At 39.4% G+C, this 26682-nt stretch overlaps 1 protein-coding gene across 3 annotated transcripts in view; it reads left to right on the plus strand.

Moving 5' to 3' along the window:
* The window catches only part of STOX2 (storkhead box 2), a 142414-nt gene that overhangs the window by 99125 nt on the left and 16607 nt on the right, over window positions 1–26682 (plus strand). For 2 of the 3 annotated variants that reach the window (XM_056490018.1, XM_056490019.1), the window contains exon 2: window positions 23756–23908. In XM_056490018.1, the coding sequence (XP_056345993.1) occupies window positions 23756–23908 (153 nt within the window). Of the gene's footprint in view, window positions 1–7143; window positions 7177–23755; window positions 23909–26682 lie in introns of those variants that run through there. The other variant, XM_056490020.1, reaches the window with a different exon arrangement.

A 26682-nucleotide genomic window follows, 5' to 3' on the forward strand; every position in this document is an offset into this window, starting at 1 on the left:
GGTGTTGAGGCTGATGTAATGCTCTTGCTGCTTTCCTACTCTGAGTTGTACATACATATTTATAAACACATGCAAGTCAATCAAGGCTTGTGTTCACAAGATAAATTAATAAAACACAGATTGAGATGCAGAACAAGGCAAAAATGCTTCAACGCTGCTCAGACTAAATGAAAGTTTTCATTTTAAACTAATGTATTAAGATTCTCAAGTTTCACATGAGGAAATGCATGATACTGGATATTCTTGTAAGGACATATGTTGAAACTTGTTTTATAAAATTTGAGGCTTGTGTGCAGTTGACTACTAGACAGAGGCTGTATTTTGTGGAGGTTTTGGGATTCTAAGGAAATTGTTTTCTGATTTGAAACAGAGCTCCAAAGTAGACAGATTTCATGTGGAACAAAATCCGAAAGCCAGTATTTTTAGACCACATAGAACACTAAATTCCAGCAGGATCAGACTGGTTTGTTTCAAATTTGACTGTTTAAATGTTTTAAATATTGCTCTACCTAATGTAGTCTTTTAGAACAAATTAATTTGAAAGGAGAGAAAGAAACACTTCTTCCAGGAATGCCATAACAGGAAGTTCTGACATTTGTCAAAATATTTCTCCCTCTTTCTAAAAGGAATACATAAAAAAGTATGGTTTTCTGATACATTGAAATATCAGTGGAATTGTATTCTACACAGTAGGATGTCTGCCATTCATTGTGACTATGTCATCTGTGTTTTGGGGAGATATTCCAGCAGTGGATGGAGAAATGCAGGATTCTTCTTGTCTTCTGCATGTTATTTTCCACTAGAATGGTCAATATCTGATGTCTAATAGACCATATTCCTTGAGAAGCTCAGTTATTGCAAGTGATGGTTTTTACTAGATCTTTGGAACTACTGATAGAAATGGGTACACGCTGTCTCTGTAAGAACAGCACTATTTTTAAACATATTCTTGGCATGTGTGCTTGCTACTTATATCCTTGTTTATTCCAGCTGCAAGTCCTTACTTTGTTCAAGTCTTGTTGGTCGGATATGACAAATCAGGCTTGCTTTTGCAAAACTTGCCCTAAAACCAGTGCTGATAGACATGAACCCAGATGTCGTGAAAATGAATGGAATTTAGCAAACCTTTTTAAAGCCCTTTGAAAATTCCAGCTGTCACATGGACCTGCTGTCAGGATGGTGTCACTCATTTTGGTGATGAGTGCCATATCACCATGCAGTTTTGTGATAATTGAGCAGTTCTTACCCATAACTACTGGCTCCCAGAGCAGGAGGTCCTGTTTCTCCATTGCCTGGATGAGGAGAGCAATGGATAGCCTTTTGGTTGGGTAGTTCTATTGTGCAGTTAGGCATCTATGATGATTGCTTTGACAAATGATGACTAGTCTGTGCAAGGACTTTCATTTTCCTGTGAACAAAGGAGAAAGACCACAGTATACCACCAGTGTGGTGATGGATTCCTCAGGCCATCTAGAATAGCAATTATGATATACAATAGTATTTTCCAGATTTTCTTATCAGGTTTTACCACAGATGAGTACATAATTTCCATCATACATTTGACATGAGTGTTTCAAGGATGGATATGTTTGGTCTTTTTATTTCCTGTTTGACCCTATTACTCTCTTATAAATGAAAGATTTCTGGCATGGGAGATACCATTTTGCATAAACTATTCAGTAAGATTTTCAAGGTACTTAAATTTCAAAATAAATGAAGTCTAAGGGGTCCAAACATACATCTAGGACATGACATGTACTAGGGGCTCTCTGACCTGGTCAGCTCTGTTAATGTGAGCCAAGTAACTGCTGAGCCAGGGTGTTCAACACAGACCACAAAAACTATGTGAATGGTCAGTGAGCTCTCCCACGTGAGCAGAATGTATCTGATCCAGATATATTTATGTTAGTTCTAGTCACAGCACTGAATGCAGCACAGATGTCTTGAGTAGCTTTCCAACATCTTGATCATTCCTTGCTTTTGAATCAAAGCTGTTTTCCTGTTGCTGTTTAGGAGCTAAACTAGCCTGCAGGAGTTAGTAGTGTTGAGTGTGCTAGATCTGCCCTGGAGCTTTTCCTGGTGATTGGAAGAATCCAGGTGTGCTGTTTGAGAAACTCCTGGATTTCTTACTCGTAAGTGCGGAGTCTCAAATTTAGTTCCTTCTGTAACTAATTTGCTTGATGATCATTGGTTCAGTTCTGATTGGCATTTTTAAACCAGCATCTGAGAGAGGTAAGAAGTTGGAACAAATTGAGTGCCTAGTCTAGTTAATCTTTGCCATAATCTTTCCTATTTAGCAGTGAAGCAGAAAAGAGCGAAAAACATCTGTAAGCTTGCAGCTTCAGAATTTTAGTATCTGGGCAAATCCTAGATGTGGAGATAGTAATTAGATGATTCCAGGGTTTCAGTTAGCAGAAACTATGTGGAGAAAGCTAAGGCATCCTTTGCTTTCAAATACTGCAGAAATATGTGAGCATCAGATTATTTTATTATTTTCTTGAAATGTAAACAAGACATGCCAATAGAAATCATGACTATTGATTAGAGGTTTATCATCCTCAAGCTAGTAGTTATGGCAGATCCATCTTCTATGGATGGTACAATTTGGTTGAGCAGTTGCTAGTTTAGCTGTAAGCTGTTGTCAGTCAGTTTGTCCTCACTGGTTGATTGCCAAATTCTTCCTCCTGTATTTGAGGGAAAAGGGAATCATAAATGTGTAATAACTGAAGGTAGGTGGTTGGTCGCAAAGTCAAACACCAAAACTGATAAAATCATTATGAGGCTTTTTTTTCCTTTTTCCAAAGGAACAGTAAAAATAGCAGTAATTGATGAGTATGTTAAGCTGAAGATTGCTAGGAGAAAGTGATCTTATTGCCTTTGTGGCCTCACAGATAACAAATGTATCTGAAACATGTTGGCTCTGTCTGAGCTCGGCTGTGAAGTCCTTCAGGCAGTGCCAGCCTTCCAGATCTTGTAAAATGCCAGACAAAACAATTGGCATCCACTAAAGAACCATTTCCTCATATATGACTTGTAGAGAAAGCAATGGATGTCAGTGGCATTAGTGAATGAAATACAATTGCCAGCATGTAAGGTGTCGGAGATTATTGGCAAACAGAGAAGCCAAAGCAATACTATGTGAAATTGATGTATAGACTAAAAAATGTTTCAGACACATAATGGTCATATGGCTTTTTAAAAAAACCTTTGCACTGTCTTGGCTTGTAGCTTCTTTGCTGATTCTTGGCTTGGGATTTCCTGTATGCCAGAGGTTGCATGGTCATGGGAATCATCTGCTCTTGCTTTTTTATACTGCCTGGCATGAGGAAATTTGATTTATAGAGGAGTTTTTTGGTTGGTTGGTTTTTTCCCACTCATTATTATGAAAGGACAGTGCCAGTGGTCTTGTGGATATTGTGTGTGCATGTCCAGTGTGTAGTTGCAGGGCAAGGGAGATCCTAGCACTTATGCTGCAATCAAGTAGTTCTCAGTCTTGCTTGGAGGGGTTGACAATTGCCTTTCAAAATTGATATTACTCTGCTGAGTTATCTTCTCGATCTTTTAAATCAATTGTTCAAGTGGAAAGTTCCTATTTAGTTCACCTTAGCTCCAGTAATGGTTTGTATGTCAAAGTTTGGAATTAAAGCATTTGCACATCTTCCTTAAGTAATTAAAACAGTGAGTGAGCTTATAAAGAGAGGAATATTGAAATTCAGACTGAATGAGTGCTTAATTGGCTGCTGGTCTGATCTCAGCTCCCTCTGTGTCTGAGCACTGGAGGAGGATGAGGTCATGGTGCTGATTCTTGACCATAGCATGCTGCAAACACCTCCTGTGTCTTACCAGTGTTTGCCCAGCTGTGTCCCAAACACCGAATTACTGTGACTGTAATACTGCTTTAGCTTTCTTCTAAATATCCATCAGCTAGGTATGGTTAGGCTGTGCATGTTGCTGATGCCTGAGGATCATGAGATACAGCAGCCTGAAAAAACAAGATGCACATTTACACTTGTGAAGAAAGCTTCAGCCCAGGTTCAGAGCAAGGTTCAAATTCATCCTCAGGATCCACAGTAAGCACCTATTGTTACCCTGTGATTTGCCTTCATAAACTAATTCTCCTGCTTGCTTTTGTTGAAACCAAGGGAAATGGAGAAGGTGGTTTGATTCAGCTTTCTGATTTGCTCTATAGCTGTAGTTTTCAGCATGTGTGCTGATCACTGTTTTGACAAACCATGTTTTGGTCGTAGAACCTTCTGCATCCATTTAAAATAGACAATGGGTCTTTCTACACTTCTTGTGCAAAAACATTTCTATTATGGTTGCCCTTTTTGGCAATTACTTCCTTCTAAATATAGGTGGCAAATCAGCTGAAGTTTTTGTACAAGTTCAGATTCTACTCAATAGCAACCAGAGAGGAGTGTTTTGCTGTTGGTCCTTTGACCCCCTTAAACTCTAAAAACAAAACAACGAAAACCTTGGATCAATCATGAAGCCACATTGTATTGAAAAGTTGCATAAAATACTTGATAGGTATTTTGTAATACTTTTGAAGCAGGAGGTGGATTTAGTTTCAGTGTCTGTTCAGATTTATTTCTGGCATCAACAGCACATGTCCCATCACACCACTGCCCTCAGGGAGGCAAAGGGTTTTTCATGCCTGTACGGCTTTTTTGGAGTACCAACCCCATGGTTTCTTGTGATGACACAGTGCTTGTAGATGAATGGAATGGAAATGTGCTTTACCATCAAGTAAAATCAAACACCTTAAACAAAACCACAAAGCCCCATGACCTCCAGGCCAAAGAAACCAATCAACAAAACCCCCCTTCTTTTATTTTGGTACTGAGCTCTCCCTCTCTGGGATTTTGGCCGTTCCTGAGGCAGCAGCAGCAGCTCACGGGGGTGCATGTCCTGTGGGAGTTGCTCATGCATCCAAAATGGCTGGGACGCGGGTGGCCTTCGCTGGAGGAGAACACCACGCTGGGTTTTGGTTGAGAATGTCATGCAAAGGTGGGAGTAACGTCCCATCTTCCGGCTAGGCGAGTATTTTTTCTCCCTGTTTTAGGCGCCCTGGAGCGTTGTCAGCTTTCCCTGAAGGGTTCGGGATGGGAGATGCAGGGAGCGGGGCCCGCGTTGCCATGGCGGCGGGCGGAGGTGCCGCTCGTAGGTACCGCGCCCCCGGGGGCCGCCAGGCCGGGATGCGATGGGATGGGCGCTCCTTCTCTGTTTGGTTGCCCGTCTTGCAGCGCGATGAAAGCTCCGTCAGCAGCGCGGGGCGGCGGGAGCCTGCGCTGCTCTCCGCCTCGCCGGCGGGCGGGTTCTCCCGACGGGGCAGCGCTTCCCAGGGAGGGAGGCGCGGATGGGGCCGTGCCCTGTGCTCGGCATTGGCGCGGGTTGTGCCGGCGGGGCAGCTCTTCCCGCGGACGGGAGGCGCGGATGGGGCCGTGCCCTGTGCTCGGCATTGGCGCGGGTTGTGCCGGCGGGGCAGCTCTTCCCGCGGACGGGAGGCGCGGATGGGGCCGTGCCCTGTGCTCGGCATTGGCGCGGGTTGTGCCGGCGGGGCAGCTCTTCCCGCGGGAGGGAGGCGCGGATGGGGCCGTGCCCCATTAGCGCGGGTTGTGCCGGCGGGGCAGCTCTTCCCGCGGACGGGAGGCGCGGATGGGGCCGTGCCCTGTGCTCGGCATTGGCGCGGGTTGTGCTGGTACAGGCTGAGCGGCTCTGCCGCGTCTCGGGTGCGAGGAGCCCGGCTGAGCGCGGTGGTTCGTGGCTCAGCCCTGCCGCTTTTGACAGCCCTAGAAAGCTGCAGAGCTTAGTGGCAAAGCGAGTAAGTCTAGTCTATCTAAGCACTTCCTTTGAGGTTCTTTATTACTAGTGCTGGAGGGCAAAAGAAACAACGTTTTTAAATAGGTTGCAAAATTTCAAAGCTTATTTAAAACGCTGTGAAATATCTTGTCCCTCCGTCTGCGTTGTTTCTTCTCAATGTTTTTAATAGTTGTCCTGCTGCAAAATAGAAATATAAATTTTCCAGACTGGTGGGTGAGACTCCATTTGAAGCCTTGATCAGCTACTGCAAATCTGTCCAATGTTTTCTTCCATTTCTAGAATGGAAATTGGTATTAGTGCCTACACTCATAATACTGGAAGTATCTCCGCCCAGCTGCCATAAGCTGAAAGTAAGACCTTAGTAAAAATTCTTCCTGAAGTTGCAAGATATTCTCACACTGAAATTGCTTGTACTGGTTGTATGACAGGTCAGACTGAAAATTACAAGTCAAGGGTGTTTCAGGATTTTTAGATGTTAATCTTAAAATCTGGGACAGTCCCTCAGGGATAAATTATGCATACATAGTACACCTGATGTGTTGGATCTGCTGCTCACTTATGTGAGATAAGAGTATATGCATATAGTAGCCAGTTTCCAGACATCGGGCAGCCCGAGTTTCCAGGCATCTAGAAAAGTGGGTAATTACTTCAAAAATATGTGAAAAGTCTGCATGTGCAAGCATGCATGGGTCATAGGATTTCTGTGAATGATGCAGCAAGTCTTGTGTCACCCGGTATCATCCTTCCTTTCATCCCTCCTTCCACCAGCAGATATTTCCAGACTTCCTTTTGTATTTTTTTTTCTAGTCACTTTTTGAAACTTATTACTAGCTTTGAACACTTGTGAATAAACTAACCACCAGACCCTTGAGCAGAGTGGTCTGACTGATGTCTACACTTGCAAAATCATTAAATAACTGAGGAGTCCAAAGATATGAAAGTTGTTTCAGTTTTCATCTCCCATGTAATAGCTCAGGAGGTACCCTGCAGTTCATTCCATTACTTAGGAGCTGCTAATGAAAGCAATACCTTATTTTACAGTATTATTGAAAAAAGGGTGCATGCCAGACAAAGACAATTTACAACCCATTTATTTTCAGCATTTATGCCCATTATTTGGAGTAAAACCCATCTCCTGACAGACCAGCTTCTTAGTTCCCTTAATCCTGCAACAAAGTGATAATCCTTTATTTGTGACCTCATAGGCTGTTGCTACAGAGAATGCTGTGATATCAGAAAGGCAACGCTGTGACTTCACTGTTGGTGGAAGCTGTAGGTGAAGGTGACCCACTCTGGAGGCCTGGGGGGCAGTTTATATCCCTTTGGTATTCTGGAAATGCTTCCTGAGGAGCTGTATGTGGCAAACAGAATTGCATAATGTCTGTCTACCTAGGTGATGAATGAGACAATCAGAGGCTGTGTGTAAGGGGAAAATATGTGGTGATTATGTTTACAAGGCAATTTCTGCCCTTGAAAGAATTATGTTATCAGGAAGAAAACTGTCACTGGGAAGCTACACTGAGGATACTTTTGTATCCTCAGTTTCCAAAGATACCATGAAGAATACCAGAATTATATTCTCTAACAGCAAGAACTTCTTATTCCGTTTACCTCTTAAGAATATAATTTTGCAACCCCCAAACTTTTCTTAGAAACACTAATTCCATCAAAACTTCCATCAAAAAATGTTTGTCATGAGCCAGGCAAAACACATGTAAATCACATTCAAACTTCTCTGCCCTAAAGCAGACTTTTAGGCTATTGTTTGTAAACTGAAGTATGAAGGAGATGTGTCGAAGACTTTCAGGTATTTCCAAATATCTTTCATGTCTGGATTCTTTTTACATTTGAGTGTGAGCTTTTTTGCCATGTTCAAGAACGAGTGCCTAAAATTAGGCTTCTTATTAAGTCTTGATTTTAAAAAGTACTGATAGTACAGCAGCACTCAATGGAGATAAAGGGAAATTAAAATCTACATCAGTTTTGAAACTCAAGCTGTGACTATTAGAAACAACATATGGCAATAGAAGCCACATTTGGCTCCTTTACTATCTCTGCCTTTTTCCATAACAGGAAGGTTTTACAGAAATAGTACTTGCAACTCAAAATGTCAGTGGTTATATACTCTTGAAGACTGAAGCTGTCAGAACCCAGAAAAAAAATACTAGTAGAAAGTTAAATCCTTTGTTTAAACTTTTAGTTTTTGAATGCATTTGAGATCATATGATTGAGCAACAGGAAGATATATGCTTGCTTGTAACAAAATTAGTATTTTATTTTTACTATTGATTATTCCATTTTTAACTTTCACCTTTTTATGCATGATACAAAAGGCCATGCAGATGAATTTAGCAGAATTATGCATATACTACCAAACCCATTGATAAAACTTCTGGAATTTGTATAAGCCAAAGCAGGTTAAACAAAACACTCTTACTGCAGAATAATTGGCTATTTACATAGGTATAGTTACACCAAGTAAATTAGTATTTTAGACTAAAACACTGAGATCAGTTTCTATCTTTTCCCTGTTACTCAGATGTTTTCCAAATTACGTTCTGAGCATGTGGATGAGCAAACTGGATACTGCATAACAAATCTATGTTGGAATAACTCAGTTAAATGCAGCACCAGAAATGAAATACCACAGTTTAAAGAAAAAATTCACATGAATTATGCATAGGCTTTGCAGACCATGCAGGACACCCATTGGGTAGCCTCACATTTTGTGGATTACCCTATTTTTGTATGAAACTACATGTGCATGTGTGTTTTGAAGAGCTGCTCATAAAGCAGCAGAACACTTCTAAAGACAGCATTGGTGATGACATGCTTAACTGCTTTCACATGTTTCCATTCAAACTGCCCAAACCATTGACATGCTCCCTTAGTGATGCTGTATGTGTGTCTTATTAGCATGCACACTACTAATTTACTCTCAACTTTACTGTCCTGTAAGCTCCCACCCTTCCCCTAGCTTTGATCTTTTGGATATGAAGCTAAATGTTTCTTTTTAGCTCTTCTGCCTGTTCAAGGCACAGGGAGGGAAGGAGGGCTCTTTCCAGGGCAGTGCAGTAATGTGCAGGTACCCTTGGCAGGAGCCTGGTGCTCTGCTGGGGATGCTGCCTTTGCTGGGTCATTGGCACCTGGGCTCAGGCAAGGCACATTTGTTCTTTTGGGCTTTTGATTGAGACTTTGAGTGGAGGCTTTCACTGAATCCTTTGTGTGGCAGGGGGTGAAGGTCAGCCCAGAAAACAAAACAAAGGCAAGCACCAAGTGGATGCAGAGCACATGCATATCAGCTGCCACAGAACAACTGTCCTTTGTTCACTTATTTCTTCACTAATACACACAACTATTCCCACTTTGCTTATTCCAGAAATTCTGTAGATCCTTATTTTTTCCCCAGACTTTCTACAGCTGGAGGTACTGATTTTATTTCTGACCATTTAGTTATTATGTCTGCTTCCATTTAGCCCTGCTAAGCATTTGGATTCTTTTAACAAGTCTTCTTTCAGAAGTAACATTTCAGATGCTGCATTGCCTGCTTTAAGAATCAAACAAAAATCAGCTCTTTCCTCACATTTCCTTTTAACCTTTCCTGTATTCTTTCTTTCTTACATTGTTTCTTGTTTTTCTCTCCTGTTATCTTCTGCTGCTAATTCAGTCTTTATAGCCTAGTTTTTTCTTTACGTAGCCTCTATATCTACTCTTTAAAACTTGTAGCCTGTCAGGAAGAGCAGCAGGGGTTTCAAAAAGTGCATTCAGAATTACTTGCATCCCCTGTAGATGTTTCTGAGGGCTGGTCTGTGCAGCAGTTCCAGTCTAACAAAGGGGGTAGCCAGTGAGAGAGGGGCATGTACCATCCCCTTCACCAAGTGCAGTGCCATGTTTACTAATAATCAGAAATGCTTTTGAAGCAGAGAGCCTTCTCAAGCTCTGGTTTTGACTGAGATATTTTTTACCTGTCTAAGTCAGAGGTGCCCTCAGGCCCACAAGATCTGGGTGAGTTGAAGTACTGCCTGTGGAGGTTGCTTGCTGAAAGAATATGATGGTACTATAAGGCCTTTTTTCTTATAGCTAAGAGTAAGAAATTACAACATGGTGACAAGATATAAGGAATGACTTATTTTGTTGTTTTAAAGTGTGTTAGAAAATAACTATCTTGCTATGGCATAAAATGTAGTAATTCAGAGCTTGGATTTATATATCCCATATGCTTTGATCTCAGCATTTTTTGATACATGATTTTTTTCTCACTGTGTCCTGTTTTACATGTGAAATCTGTTAAAGAAATTATCTTGATTCTTCTTTTGCTTGCCTTTTGGTTTAGTTCAGTTAAAGGTGAGATCATCAGCTCCTGAGATCATCTCAAGGATCTAGCCTTGATATCCTAGTTTAGGTCTCTTATACTGAATAAGAGGGCAAAGAGACAACTATTTTTATGTGCTCTCATCTTTCAGAAAACTGGGTCATAGCGACACTCAGGGAGCACAAGAACTCCACGCTCTAGTGCTTTATAAATGCTTGGTGAAAGTCCAAAAGAAAAGTCTTGTCAAGCTCAGTTTAGTATACAAAGGAGAAAAAAGGATGGCCACTTCTGGGCCCTGTAAATGGTTAATGGTGCTTTGTGCAGCAGGGATCAATACCAAATGTTTGGGTTTTCATAGCTATATTAAAAATCTGAAGGATGGAATGGATAATGAAGTGGTAACCCTGTCTGTCAGATCACAGTTGTTCAGGTTCATTAAGACTGCTGAGAAGGATTTCAGAAGGGACTAGCGACAGCTGAGTGAAACAGCTGAGCAATTCTGTAGAATAGTGACATCAGCACTGTAGTATAAAGCAGTGCAGTGAGCACTGACAAAATAGTGCTTAAATTTGTTAAGTTTTGTGCTTTTTTAGGAGCATGATCACTGCATATTACTGGAGTCAATGGTGAATGCGTTAGATGAGTCAGGAGTGGTAATTAAAAGTCTTAACTTATGACTATAAATGAGGAGGTACGTAAGAAATCATGCAAGAGAGGTTGCTCTGTGAAATTGGTATTTTTATCCTTTTGGATACTGTGTTTGGTTTTATGGCTCATGTACAGGGCAATTTTCAGATTCCTGAAATTTCATTTAAAAATTATAGAGAAATAGGTAGAGAGGTATTACTGTTTTAAATGTAGTAAAACATCTGTTGTAGGTTTTAGTTTACTGCTTCCTGTAAATAAATGCTCAGTAAAATTTAAAAGTAAAAAATCTGTAAAATAGGCAGTGAGTTGTTTAATTATGGGAACCTCTGGTTCCAGGTACTGTCATTTATTTGGGGAGATAGATTTTGGTTGCTGAATTTGCTGATAGTCATACTCATTGGGATAAATACTCATGGGATAAAAAGTCAAAATATGGCAATCCCTGAGGATCTGCAAAGAACTGTTTCTGTCTAGGACAAGGGCACTTTCCTTTAAGGTGCAGTATACACTAGTGGTAATGTGTGCAGTTGGATTTCTTATGCTTCCTCTAAGATGATTGAGCATAAGGGAGGCAGCAGATTTGGTGAGTTGCTGGACTGTTGTGCCATGGCATTTCCTTTATTCCCATCTTCACAGCTAATCTCCACACAGGTGAGGCAAAAGGACAGAATTTGAAAGAATTTTGAAGCTCTGTGGGAAGCAGGGGTCATTGCATCTACCTCATGCAGGTTGATCATAGGGGCAGAATATACTAGTATAGCTTCTTCATGTATTGAGGTGTAAAATATTTCAATTTCACTTTAAAGTACATCTTCTTAAAGGTACTCCAGCCATATTGAAAACTGCTTTCGACCACAGGGAAAAAAATGACCCAGTAAACTCTCAACTGCTAAGTCTTTGGAGCATCTAACCTTTTCTTTTTAAAAGCACTTTGGCACTAATTTAATTGATTCCATGCCTGGCCTTTTCATCAGTTCTCTCCTAGCCAGGAAAAACTGGGCTGTTAAAGGCTGCTGCAGTACCTTGGGACTTGTGTTCAGTGTTGCAGGTTCTTATTTTAACCTGATGTTATCTGCCAGTCATCACTATTGGTTTGAAAAGCTGTAACCACTGCAGTACTGTCTTTGGGCTGAAAATCTTTTAATGGTTACAGCAGTCAATATAAATGAGAGAGAGTGCACTATGTCTTAGGGTTGTGTTGCTAATTATCACTTCACCTTTCAAGAATTTTTTCTGCTGACTAGATTCTTGCTGAATGTTTGCTGCAGCATCTCTAGCTGCACTGTAAATGTGTTCTGGCTAAACTGAAGAGGATAGAGAAGAACATGTGGTTAAGACCTTCAACAGCCATGTTTTGTGCTTTCAGCAGTGGAAAGGAGTTGGAAAGGAGTATTTTTATCTGTGTTTCTAAAATTTCCACCTTACAAGAAAACATCTAGGTTTATCTTTGTTGGGTTTTGTTTCTTTTGTTTCTCATTTGCTTACTCTCTCTTGCCAAACCTCCTCTAGTGTCAGATTTTTAAAATGCTTCTATCTTTCCTTGCGTTTGCTGTTTGCTTCCAGAGAACAGGCAGGCTTTGTTTTTGAGGGGGTGGGGTGTTGGTGTGGTTGATTACAATATAGCATTAACATTAGTCAAATTAATTTGATAGTAGCAGATTTCTATGAAAAAGCCCCAAAGCCCCCTCCCTTCTCATTTTGTGGTCCTAGCAACAAAATATGTTCGAGAATTCTTTCTGTGTTGTTTAAAATATCACATACTTTCCAGTGAGCTATAATTTAAAGAAGCCTCATTTAGTAGTTGAATTCTAAAAAGACACAATTGTTTTACCTAGCAGGCTTTTTGAGGGAGGGAGTTGCCTTGGTTTCCTTGGTTCTCCTGTTAAGACTTGATGTTTTCATTCAAATGCTTTTTCCTGGGTGGTTGTATTAGCAAGTGTCACATTGGGTAATGATTCTGTCCTGCATTAGGTAACACTTAGAGCATTGTTTGTTTTTCATCTTAGGTTTTGAGGTTCTTTTTTAGAATGCGGTAAGCAGAGATGCTTAAAAATGAATCACAGCTGAGAAGAACTGGATGATCAAAGATACTTAATCACATCCACAGAGTGAGCTGTTAAAGATTGCAGTCTTGGGAGTCAAATCTAGGAATATTTGCTTCAAACTCACTTGCAGTCAGCATAAAAAGGTTAACTGGAACTGCTTGCTCAGTTGTAGAGTGACAGTGAGCCACCAATAAAATACAGCTGTGGGGAAAAAAGCAGGGTATTTCCACTAACAGTAAGGAAATTCCCATGTCCTGGTAATGGATGCAGGTGGGAGGTTAGCTGGAACACTAGATTATGGTGCAGAATTCTGGTTGTTGCTTTTAAAGGAAAGTTACATAAGTCTGAGTAAATGAAGAGGAGTCCTCTAACAGGATTAAAGGGACAGAAAGGGCAGAAATGCAAAAGAACACTAGAAGAGTGTGATTTTTTACAAGCCAATGGAATGAGCTCTGAAGGAGGGGAGCTGTGTTCTCTGCTAATAAATTGGGGTGTAAGCAGCAGGAGTTAAAAATAAAAGTAAGGATATTTAGGTCCTAGATAACATTAGCACAAAACCAGATGAACATTACTTGTTGAGATTTTAGTGAACTTAGTACCCTGATCATGTTTCATCTTGTGATTTCTTAAAGAACCAGGAGATTTGTTCAGGTAAGTCAAGTGGAACATATTAGCATACTGCAAGTAAGTTGTTGTTAGTGGAACACTAATAGATCAAAATTTCTAATATTAAGAGATTTTTCTAAAGAAATGGAAGCATAAGTTGGTGTCTTTCAGATGTTCCTTAATCTGGTTTCTTCTGAGGCCAAAGGGTTTGTGGCCTGTGTTCCTAGTGTAGTGTCAACCTTGGTTCCTGCTTTGTGAAGTTGGTTCTTTTAGAGGTGATCATGATGATCGACACTGAAATTGGCTCAGTTGGTTGGAACATGGTTCTAGTAACACCAAGGTTGTAGGTTTGGTCTCTTTACAAGCTATTTACTAGTGTTGGACTTGATGATCCTTGTGGGTCCCTTCCAACTCAGAATATTCTGTGATCCTGTGGTAGAAAACTATGGTCTTTGTAGCTTCAACTGCTGAGCACTGACGGCTGATTTTAGCCTCTGAAATGTGTGCAACTGGTACAGGTGAGATGGAATTGCACTCTTGATAACCTTCTTGGCTTCTTTTGACCATTTCTTTTTTAAGCTTTTTTGTTTTCTGTCATATGTTATCACATGTGTGGGTTTGGGTGTGTGTGTCCCCGTTTTAGCATATTCCTTTCCTTCTCTTGAGTTTCCCTCTAGTGACTGGGAAAGGGATATGGCAAATTCCCTGATTTGGGAGGACTGAAGGATATATGCAAGCTGATGTAGAGTTTGACAAACGAGTGTGTGCAAAGAAAGAAATTGGGATTTCTAGATCATCTGCTTCCTCCGTGTGTGATGGAGATTGATGTTAGACTTTCTGTATTTTGTAATGGTCTATGTGGATGCACGTGCATGCATGGAGTTATACAGAGGGAAGTATGTGGTGTGTTTGTACTGTACACTGTCAGTAAGGCAGCTTTTGTTTTAGTACCAACCCCTGTCATGTTGAGGGGAGATGTGAGATGGAGGAACAGAGTATCTGCCATGGCTGGAGAATGCATGCAGAATTTTGGCTGGGCCTTGCTTCTGTGAGGCCACACTGCTGTAACATCTCTGGTGATGGCAGCACTGGTTTTTCCATCAACTTCAGCTCTTCTAAACATTCTCATTTATATTTTCTCCACTGCTGGTCTCTCACTTTTGCTCTCCGCTATGCTTGAGGTGTCAGGTACTTCTTGCTGTTGTTAACACTGATTAAAGGGCTGTATAATGGTGCTGTAAACTGGTGAATTTGAGTAAAGGCATGCCTAGACACATGTGCATGCTTGGTGCGTTCCAGATATCCGTAGGAATCACACATGCAAGAGGAATTGTCTCACTGAAAGTGCTTGCAGTTGTATTAGTCTGTTCAAAATAGTTGAGTTGGTTCTGAGCATATAATATGGGTTCAAGTGCTAGAATAATTTGTTAGAGAGAAAAGATATTCAGACTGCAGTGTTACCTTTAGCTTTTTTCTGCCAATGTTTTAACTTTGGTGTTAGTTGCAAGACTTCTGCAAGTTCTTACTTGTACATGTCTGTGAAAACAGTGTTGCATGCATGAGCCCATTTAGTTTTCCATGAAGGTTGTCTGGGGCAAAGGGGAAGAAGATTGGAGCTTTGTTTTTACTTTCAGTAAGTGCTTCTTCTAATTCACTTTTAATTTTTTCTTCATGGGGTGGGTTTTGTTGCTGTGAAGTGGGTGTGTACTTAGTAGACAACCAGAGTTTCCTAAGGACCATCCTAGGGGACTCAAAACTTTGTAAATGCCAAGTTGGATTCATTAGAGGTGTTGTGGCTGATGCTGCAGCTCCAGGGAAGGCAAAAGTTTTGTAAAACTGAAGGAAGATTTCCTGGAAGGAGGCCTTTCGGGGAACACAAAAAATTATTGACTGTGTATAGCAAGCCCCCAGCTTTTAATGCTGAGTTTATGGCTACTGTGTAACTACTGGTGTGGCACAGGATCCCCTTGACCTTACGCTTGTAAATTAATCTGCTATATGGCTTTGCTGCATAACAGCCACCACAGACCTGTAACCAAAAGTGATGTTTGTTAGTTGTATAACCCAGCTATTTACTTGTCCTCTTGAAACACAGACCTGTTTTAGGCTTGGTTGGGCTCTTTCACTGCCAGGGTTATTGTAGGGCCAGGGAGGTGGTGACTTTTGTATTTCATTCAGTTCTAAGTACCTGATGTGTTCATTCGGTGAAATACATGGGAGAACTGCCTGTTCCAGCATAGCACAGGTGAGTCCTAAGGTGCTGTGTTTCAAAATTTTATGGATTATGTGCCTTCTATGCTTCAAACTATTTCAGAACACTTGGAATGTAGGAACCTTTAAAGAAGCACTTTGTGGCAAAGCTCCTTTTTTTTTTTTTTTGGCACCTCCATTTTGACATATTGGTCTGATTTTGATGATTAGGTCATGACTAGAAATAGTTCTTTTTCAATAAAGGCAATTTTAAATGTTTCCTTCTTTTAAAAGAAAATCTCAGAAGAACTAAAAATGTTCCTCTGAAACAGCAGCATCTGTCTCTCATCTCATAAACTATTCCTATTTCTTCTGTGCCTTCCTGATCCTTTACCTTAGCATATCCTCACCAAGCAAAGGAAAACCTAGCACTGGCAGTGAGATCCTGACACAGTGACCTCGTTCTGAGCATTACCTTCTTTGTCAGTGGTACCAGAAGCTGAAACAGCTCTGCTGGCCCTTGGCACTTGGAGCAGTTTGACATTTTCTATCTGGCATGGTTTCAGGGCTCACTTTGTTTCAAGCCCAAATGATGAATGGGATAATGAAAAATAAGCTTACAAGAACTTGTCCACTGCTTCTAATTTTTTGATTAACAGTTTGCAGCAGCAGAACTTTGATATAGTGTACAGCAGAGCTGCTTGTTACATTTAGATCTGCAGCATTCTTCAGAACTGACAAAACAGAGTAAATCTTTATTTTTAATTAATGGACCTAAAACTGGTAAGTGTCATGATAAATAGTGAATAGTTAAAGAAAATATTGCTCTGTGTAAGTATCTATATGCCCACATATGTCTGTGCATTTATGTTTCTGTGTATAGGGGGAGTTGTGCATTACATCAAGAAGATGTGTTAGGAGTGATTTTTTTTATCTTGACTAGAGGGTTAAAGCTTTAACTTGCCTTTGCTAATGCATGTAAATAGCTTTCTTGTCCACTTAATGAGAAGGCTGGCTTGTTATCCTGTACAATGCAGCTGGGCACTGTTCCAGAAGCATAGGCACTTCATTTCAAAGACAAAGAAGCCAGTGCAGACACGGGGAGAAACCTGGAACATTGCGCTGTGGATTTTTTCAGAGCGATGACTCATTTCAGTTCACAAAGGATTCTGGGCAGGGTAGTGAGAAGTCAGGTTGGCTGATCCATTCCTATGACTTCACTTTGCAGAGAGCCAGGGAGAAGAGGAGTGACACTGCAGAATCCTGAGGCACTGCAGTGGAGAGGTGCTTTGCAAAGACTGTGAGTGCCTTCGGAACAGGGGGTGGTATCAGAACGTGATTTCAGCCATTCCGTGGAAACAGGGCAAAGAGAGAGAGATGTTTTCAAAACACTGTGTGGGAGTTATATTTGTAGTCCCTTTTAAATTCTTCTGCACCTCCTCTGTAGTTTCTTAACCATTTATTTCTCATGCTTATGTAGCAGTTGCATGAAATAGTGTTCCTTTCAGTGGACCTGCATAGATAACTGCATTTTTTTCTTCAGTATGCCCCTATTTCCTGCTTTAAGAGGTGGGTGTTCAGCATATTAATGCCTAAAAGCATGCTTTGTTTTTCTTCTTTCAGGTCCTGTGGCACTGACCTATGCTGCAATCAGCCAGCTTCCACAGTGATATAAAGCCCCAATATGCACATTGTTGTTACATCACAGCTTCTCTGGATACTGTACTGGAGCATGGAACAGACCATAGGGGTTCAGGTAAGTCCCCCTTTTTTAACATATTGTGTGCCAGGAATATAGACATGGATATTTATTTAAATATGCATTTGAAAAATATTGTTTGGGCAAATACATTCTGAAGCACACAATATATTAAAAAAACACAGTCCCTCCCACCTCCTTCCCAGGATGAGCAATGCTACAGAAGTCTCCTCAGCTGAATCCTCTGGGAAAGTTCCGTGCTCCAGCAGAGACTTTTCATGATCATGGTTGTAACATGTGCTGGGGTATCACTTTGGATCAGGAGGCAGCTGGCCACAGGACATGAACAAAGAAAAGGAAAATTGAATCACAGGAAGTACACAGGATCAATGCATGTAAGACAAGTCTGCTGACTGTGGTTAATTTAGCACCTGTTTCTGAAAGTTAGTGCCACTTGGTGAACCTGGAGAACATGATTTTAGCTGGGTCTGAATGATTAAAAAGATCAATTTACACAGTTGAAGTTAATAACTAGTAAGGAACTAGAACTCTGTTTTGGTTTGTTATATTGGTTATACTAAGTTTCACATGTTTTCTTCAGGCTGTGTAGATTTGGAGTGGTCACACTCTTGGAAGTGCTCATTATTTATTTTGGTGGGTATGCATTTCAGAGTTGCAGAAGGAACTTGCTGGTTAGTGAATGAATGTGTTAATGCATTTGTTGAGCCTTTGCTTAAGCTGCTCTTAAACAGGAATAAATGGAAAAACCTTTAATGTACTTTTATTTTTGTTATCAGTCCTTTAATATGTCTAGCTGTCCAGCAAACACAACCTGCAGCTTTTTTCATAAAATACTCCAGGAAATGTAGCCTAAAAGGAGGATATAGGCTACATCTGGGAACAGCACAAGCAACATTTCTTCCAGTTTTCTTTGTTTCTGATTTTTCCAGTGAAATGTGATCTTTTCTGTGTTAGCATGCTGGTGCAGATTCAAGGCATTTCATAATTATCGTTAATACCAAAGAAATCTGCATATTCTTCCTTTTCCCTCCCTATGTTCAATCAAATGGGAATGTCTAACTCAAAATGACAATTACGTATCCTTGTTGTGAATTCACATCAGAATAGGTTTGCTACATCTATGTAAGTATTCTTTAATTAGCATAATTCAGTCAAGTTGGGGTTTGAGGCAAAAGGGGGTAATTGTGAAACCCAGGCCAGACATATAATTTCTTCAGCATCTGTCCCTTCATTAAGTAAATCTGAAAGTGCACTTTTTATATAAGAGACTTTTTGCTATCAATATGTTGGGAAAAAACAATAATATTCTAGGCTGCTCTTTGCCCATTAGAAGTAGTTTTGTTTGAAAATGACCTTTCTGTAGTTCTTCCCAGGGTGAAATCACAGGCAAGTTGATCAGAACAGGCTGTTGGCAAGAAAATTTTTGTAGGGGATTTCTGTTGCAACCACCATTATAACCATGAGATGCCATGAAGTTACTGTGCTCTAGCTCAGTGTTTTCTGATCAATAATGTAATTCTGTAAGCAGCAAAAGTAGTGAAGTCAGATTTCCCTTGACAAAGATTTTTTGACTGGATTCTGTCCTATCTAGTGGGAGGTTGCTATGCCTGAAGCTCTGTATAGATGTAATGTGTAGCAAACACTTGGTTTAGAATAACTGCTCTTGTCTAGTGAGGCTCAATCTCCCTGACACATACAGGCACAAAGATTGTGACTGTGATTGTGCAAGCCTCATTTTCTGTGGAAACTAGGCTAAAAATTATGTTTAAAGGTTGTCTTGAGTCATAAGAAACAAAATGTTAAAAAGGTGTTGAGAGTCTGAAGAAGTGAAACTGGGCTTTGACTTCCTGTACTTTCAGGATGCAGAATGTAAATCAGAGGGTCTCCCCCCTATTTCAGAGAAATAGAGTGTATAAATTCCAATCTAGTATGATTTTGCTCTGTAATTTCTTTAATTTGTTCACATTGGTTGTACTGAATTGGTTCCATTTGTAAGTCAAGAGGTGATTTTTCTAGTAATCTTTATGCAAAGTTCATGAGACAAAGAGTTTGACTTCCAGGTCACTTCTTTCCAGCAGTAGAATCACTAATAAAAATTCTGTCATCTGTATGTAGTTGATATTTTAATTGCTGATACATGGTACAGAATGTAGTCTGCCTCATTTTCTCACAAAATGGTGTTACCCAGACTTGCAGAGAACAGACACACTAGATGCACTGTCACAGGAAAAGTTCTGGCTGGTAAGGGTTCAGGATATGGGAATTTTTATTCCCAGATATGTTAGACCATCAATTTCTCATCTGTTTGTTAAGGATAGTTATGGTTCCCAGTTTTTCAGAGTGTTTGAAAACCATTGAAGAAAAGTGCTATGTAAGAGCTAAGTGTTTATTTTATGTGCTACATAATCTTTTGTTCTAAGTAATAAAAATAATTTTTCCCCCTAGGCTAGTGATACAAATCCCCAAGGCATAAATGAGTACAATTCCTGTTCACTCTTTCTTATGTGTTTATACAATCTTTAAAATTGAATGTCACTTAATGCAAGAAGTCTAGAAAGCTTTTTTTTTTTTTTTTTTTTTTAAAAATTATTTAGAAAATGGTTTGGAAAGACATTGCAGAAACAGAGCTGAAGCTATATATATACATGTATATATCCCATATTTAAACAAAACATGCAGTCAGCTGGTGAAAACTGCTCTCTGAGCTCTAGTTTTCATTTAATTGGGAACACAAACATATGAAAGTTGAGGCTAGTAATTTAATTTCAAAAGAAAGCTGCTTGAGACAAGCATCAGTCAGAGCTAACAGGAGCCATATGCTAGATGTTTTATGTAAGTGATGTGGTCTTCAAAAAAATTAGGAAAAGCATATTTGCTTTTTTTTTAGCAGATCTTTTCTAAAGAATTTGTAGTAAACCTTCTGTTCAACAGCCTAACAGTATTTATGTGGGTAATTGATGTTAATATATTATATTATATCATATTGTAGATGGAAGATATTTGCTGTTACTGTGCATCAAAGAAGTTTGTTGACTTAACTATAACCACAGTGTGTGTGTGATTTCTCAGAGCCATGGGACAGTCAAGATAAAATCTGGCAAATTAGAGCTTCCCTGACTGAGGGGAGTTTGTCTTTCTATCACTAGGTCTGTTCAAAATATGTGCTAGCCTTTTTAAACAAGAGCTAGTAACTATCTCCAGCAGACAGTTATGCACAAGGAGCTATGGAGATCATTTTATCACAACAGAGGAGAAACTACAGTTTCCTTGTCATAATGAAGAAGGTTGAAGAGCACTCAGTGGAAAAGAATAAGGCTTAACTCATGATATTCCCTTACAAACCAGAAAGGCCCTCATATAAACCAGTATTTTTTCAACATTTCTATATAATTTAAAGCCATTTAAATGATGATTTTATGGGCAATTATAGTAATCTTTGTAGTTAGTTAAATAGTTGTCAAGCTCCAAAATATTTGCAAACAGGATGTGTGTTACCCTGGTATACTAACTATAACATGCTGTGCTAGAAATTGCATTAACATTAAGGAACCAATACTGAATGTTTCGTATTGAGGAGTTATGTGAAGTGTAGATAGTATTTTGGTGGAAATTCCTGGCTTGCTCTTGGTGACAAGAGTCCTGCTGCCAGGGGGCCAAATTCAGCACAGACCGAATGTTTTCTACTCACTAGCCTAGAAAGCAATTCCATGCTGAAGGCCTACTTTAAAAGGAAGGATTGTGCGAAGTTACTAAAATCAGACAAATTTTATTATTTCTTAGCTTGTACTTAGCCAGTTTTAAGTTAACACTGGAAGTGATCTCAGAGGTGGCTCTCTGCAGGCTCTTGGCAGTCAGGGGAGAAGGATGGGCTGCTCCTGGGCCTGAGCAGAGCAATTGGTTTCTGAGTTTTGAGTTCTCGTTCAAGCATCGCTCCTGGGGGCAGCTGCAAGGCTCTGGAGCAAAGCTTCAGGTATAAAACTCCTTGAGTCCCTTTCCCACTTCAGGGAGCTGGTTACAGTATTAAGGCCCATTCTTTACATCCTAAGTATCATTCTGGTTAGCTGTGAGTGGATCATTCCCATGTAAGGGAAATAAAAAGTTCTTCCTCCCATTTTCCCATCCTGGCACCTGTGTAGGTGGCAGTGAGAGTGCACAGCTGGGAACTAACACAGGGATACTCCTGCCAGCTGCTTAGGTTTAAGAAATTGCCATGTCTTTGGTGATACACATAAAACAATTAAAGAATTGCTGCCCTTTCCCTGGATGCCCTTAAAGCTACTCTATCCCAGGCAAAACCAGGACACCAGAGAGCCCATTTCAGTGCCCAATGAACCTGATGAGATTAAACCTCAGTTCTGGTCAATATATGCCAATCTGTCTGACATTGCAGTGAACTCAGTTTAGTAGTTCTCACAAGGATACCCGTGTCACATAATCTTTGTGTTAAAGACATTAATTTCTTAGCTAAATCTGCATAATTCTTACCTTGATTCTGATGCTTCTTAGACATGAAATTAATTGTTAAAGAAACTGATCCCCTACAGAAAATATATGGTGACTGGTGATCAAAGTTCATAAACTTATGTGTCTGGCTGACTACAAAGACTTGTCTATGAACAAGTTGAAACTGACAGCAGATATAATTATTAGTAAATAGTAATATAATAACTGTGACATTTTTTATCCATACTCAAATGATGAGGGAACAAATGGTGTTGCTCCCAAGTCATATGGAAGCATATCTCTCATGTTTTCCTGTAAGCTGTGTGTCATCTTCTTTTCCATTGTCTGTAATGCATGCAGCAGGAACTTGTATGTGTATTTGAGTAAAAAATGTCCAGAGAATGTTGTATTTTAAGGTTGTAATTCTGTGATGAGATAAGAATGGGGAGGATCTTGGGCTTCACTGTGCTGAAGCTGGAGGAATGCTGCCGTACTGGGAAGGGAATGCAGGCAGCATTGATCTAGTCAGGTTTGATTAAGCAAAAGCAATCAGGAGATAGCATAGCACAAATATCTAGTTTTAAATCATTATTGTGTCTTGGCTAATGTGTATCACTTTTGTAGAGCAGATTGAAGAGCTTGTGATTGAAAAATATTGCTCATAAGTCTTGCTGAGACAGCTATGCAGTTTACTACTCTCACCAATGTTTCCCCCCAAAGTGCTGAGTATAATGCCAGAGTAAATGCATTTTGATAATCAGTTTTAGAAGCTGCTGCTCTTGTTTAGCAGACATAATAGGAATATAGAATTAGGGGGGAAAATACTAGGTCTTCTGAATTGAGAATGAAAACTTGAATTTGAATTAATTTCTAGTAATTTGATTCATGGTTTGATCACAAGGTGTTGCTCTGTGACAGCAGAAATAGGGTGATTTCCCTGACATTTCAAAGCCATTTTGGTAGAACTTAATCCCTGGCTATTGATTTACCTGTGGCCAGAATAAGATTCTTACTTAAGCACCTTTTGTTCTATCTATTACTCTTTATTACTCCATTTCCACTGGCAAGGAAAATATTTTAGCCTGTTGCTTTTCTCTCTTTGAGATCACTGGGAGCTGTTACTACTTCAAGAAGACTAACAGAGCAGAATCAAAGATTTTTGTACTTGGATAAAGTATGTTAAAATGCACTTGTACATATGTAGTCATGCTAGTATTATCAAATTGTAATTTCTCCCACAACTTTAAGATCTTTTAATGATTTTTTTTTTTTTTTACTATAGGTTAATGAATAGCTTGTAAGACAACATGAGAAAAGTTACAACAAACTTAATTTTCAGGCCATCCTGAAACCATTAAAACTTCTAAATAATACATAGTTTGTACAAAGACATTTGACATGGAGAATTAGGCAAGGTTTATTCAGGCTATCAATCTTAAGGTGTTTTGATGCTTTTGGGCCTCTAAAAAGTGTTCTGTGCTTTATCAGATGAGTTAAAATGTTATTCATTAACTTAGCAACATTTTTTTGAATATTTGTTACTATTAATAAAAAATACTACATCAAATGGAGACCGTGGGTGATCTATACTTTGAAAGGGGAGTGAAATTTCCTTTTACATCCAGGGAAATATATGTGACTATTTTGTTTGTGCAGTTACCTAGGAGGATGTTAAGCAGGAGGTTTTGCAACCATGAGTGCTAATTTATTGGCATTTTTCTGAGTCTGTCTATTCTACCTTTTGAGAAATAATGTCTGCATAATATACATCTCCCATTTTCCAAAGTTCTCTGTGTCTTAAGTTTTGAAATAAGCTGATGGATGGTTCTCCATTGTAAGAGTTTTTCCCCCAGCTCAGTACAAAAACTAGGGATCTCTGAATTTTCACCAGCTGTATCTCTATCTCTTTGTCCTATGAGCAGATTTTTAAACAAAATGCTTCATTGCACATCTTTTGCCTTTTTACAGGTGATGTATCACCCATCAGCATGTCTCCCATCACTCAGTCACAGTTTATTCCACTTGGGGAAATCCTTTGCTTGGCCATCTCAGCAATGAACTCTGCCCGAAAACAAGTCACACAAGAAGCACTAATGGAGCACCTAACCACCTGCTTCCCAGGTAACCAGTCATTAATAAATCATCAGTCAGATGAGCACATGTCTGTAAAAGGGCAGTTAAAGAAGCCTCAGTACCTTCTAGATGGGAATATTGACATTCTAACCAAAAAGTAAAGGAGACATTAGGGTTCTAATCTTGGGACTTTTTCTTTATTCTTAAATATGTAGAAAATTGAGTTATCTTTGATAAGACCATTCATGTGACATGCATTTTGCAGGGCAAATTCCTGACAATATGTAAGTAATAAAAATTACTTGTGGTACTAAACAACAGAATATTGGCTTGTTTTTTTTAGACAATAGCAGTTGTTTGTGATTTTTCTCACAAAATAACCTTTTTTATCATCATAGCCAAAAGAGTGCAGGCCTTCTTTTGTAGCTATGGAGAGCAAAGCATGATGTGTCATAGCTGGAGCAAACTCATTTCGCCATGTGACTTTCAGGCTGGTTGTAGCTAACTCATAAGGGTTCCATTGACATCACTCAACCAGTTCAAGTGTCATTGTCCATTCTCTAAAGAGGTAACCTCAGGGAGGTCTCTGTAGAGACTTCCCTCCTAAAGACCAGGTTTCCCACACAACTCCTTCACCTAGAAGAGGCTCTACAACCTGATGCAAATTGTAAAGTCCAGTAACAATGATGTGCCTGCTTCAAGGAGAGGTTATATTTGAAGTGAAAGGACTGTGTCAGCCTGCTTTCCAGGAGTTCTCAGATCCTTCTTGGACACAATTCCGGCTTTTGCTTCTGTATTGCCCTTGATTGAAATACAACAAAAAAACAGACATCTCTCTCCATGACTAAACAAAAAGTTTTGGAGAGCCATAGATATGCTTGCTGGTGAACTGTTCAGAAGATATTCTTGTCAGCATTTGATATTTATCAAATGGTAAATGGAAATTGTCTTGGATTAAAGATGTAGTAACATCACAAAAAGGGAATCCTATAACAAGAATGTACTCTTGAACATGCTGCTTCTCTATTGGCCATCTGTATCTGAAGTGGGTGAATCAAGCAAAATGCATCTTGTAGAGACATTTTACATTGAGGCACTAAAGTACTGGGCAGAGGTTTACTGCTCAAGAGAGTACAACTTTTTCAGTTGTGCTTTGTATGATCCTGGGCAAGATGTCTACCTATTCTGTGTCTGAGTTTACAGCTCTCCAAAATAGTTGAGAAACTTCTCCATTGTGCCTATTTTATAGCTGCAAAAAGTAGCTAATTAAAAATGCCTCAGTAGGAAAGCTACTGATGCATCTGTCTCGGTTAGGCAGCCTTACCATAGCCATGTTTTGATGTTTGGAATTTTTTTTGTTTATATTTTAGAGCAAGAGTTACTTAAAGCCTTGAAAATTACATCTTTTGCTATAACTGATACTGAGTTCTGAGAATATAAAATATAATTCTCAGTTGAGAGCTGTGTTTAGAATAAACAATTCTGTCTGACATTTAATAATTGCACTTTGAAAAAATTACTCAAGCATATTTTGTAAATACTGGCTTTCTCTCCCTATTTGTAGTTTTGTTTATCAGGCTGATTTTGAAAATAAAATCAGTGGTAAAAATTGTAAGGGTTAGAATGAAAAGAAGGAAGAGTTCTCAGTTGTAATTCTTTTAATTCATTTTGATGATTTTTTTCCCCAAGTTATCTTTTCCATGTATTCTATGTACTAGAAGAATTTCTTAGATTGCAAGTATTTTTTCAATTATTCTGTCAATATTTTTATATAAACACTGTTGCATGGTGGAAATGATAATATATTGGTGACATCTCTTGAGTTTCCTGGGAGCATGATTATCAGTTCACTTGGTGTGTTGTGCTATTGTTGTTAGACAGAACCAAACATAAAAAATAATTCAGCTGGCTGGATTATTTTGTAGACGCTGCTCAGACAAAGCCTGAGGCAAGTTAGCACATAGTGTCTTGCTGCCTTTTTTTTTTCCACTAGCCATTAACATATGAATTTCTCATCTGAGATTAAAAAAAAAAAAAAAAAAGGAGAGCCTCACTTCCCAAAATGTAGAGAAAGTTATTTGAAGAAAAAAAATCCACCCTTTGTTCACCAGTTTTTCCCCTTCTCTAGAGAAATGCCTTTCTGTCCCAGCCATGACATATTTAACATAGCAAGTGAACATATTCTCTCAGTGTATCAGGATTATCCAAAAATTTTCTCCTTTCCAATAGTCACAATTTCTTGTGCTGACACTTTTCACTTTTCTGCCCAAACCTCTCAAATAAATCAGCTGTAGCTTTTTGAGCCCTTATATTCTTTGTGGCTATTTTAAAATATCTGATGTCCTTTCATATTCTGATAGTTTATTTTTCCTAACCAGGTGCTGATGCTCTGAGGGAGAGAGGAGCATTACCACTGTAGATGTGTCTGTTACTATCACATAACCTCTCTGTATCTCCTCCTGTAGCAGCACTGTCTGCCTCTGTTGTTTGTGCTTTAATGAACAGATCCTTCACTGCGTTTCATGGTGAAGATAAATTTCCTAAGACCCCAGATGCTATTCTCAAAAGTGCCTAAGAATAATAAACCTTTTTCCTCAGTGCAAGGTCTTACAGTTGCTGTCTAGCCCTCTAGTTTGCTGAGCCATTGTGCAGGCATAAATCTGGGCCATGCCTCTATCTGAAATAAGGTATGCTAATTATTTATAACATCACATAGCAACCACTCCACATCTTTAACTAGTATTTCATGAGCCAATCAGAGTATTTCTTTTATCCCTTGTTAAGCCTTAGCATCAGCTCAGGAGAAAATCATTTTAGCAGAT

This window comes from Oenanthe melanoleuca, chromosome 4 (assembly GCF_029582105.1).
Source record: "Oenanthe melanoleuca isolate GR-GAL-2019-014 chromosome 4, OMel1.0, whole genome shotgun sequence".
NCBI classification, from domain to species: domain Eukaryota; kingdom Metazoa; phylum Chordata; class Aves; order Passeriformes; family Muscicapidae; genus Oenanthe; species Oenanthe melanoleuca.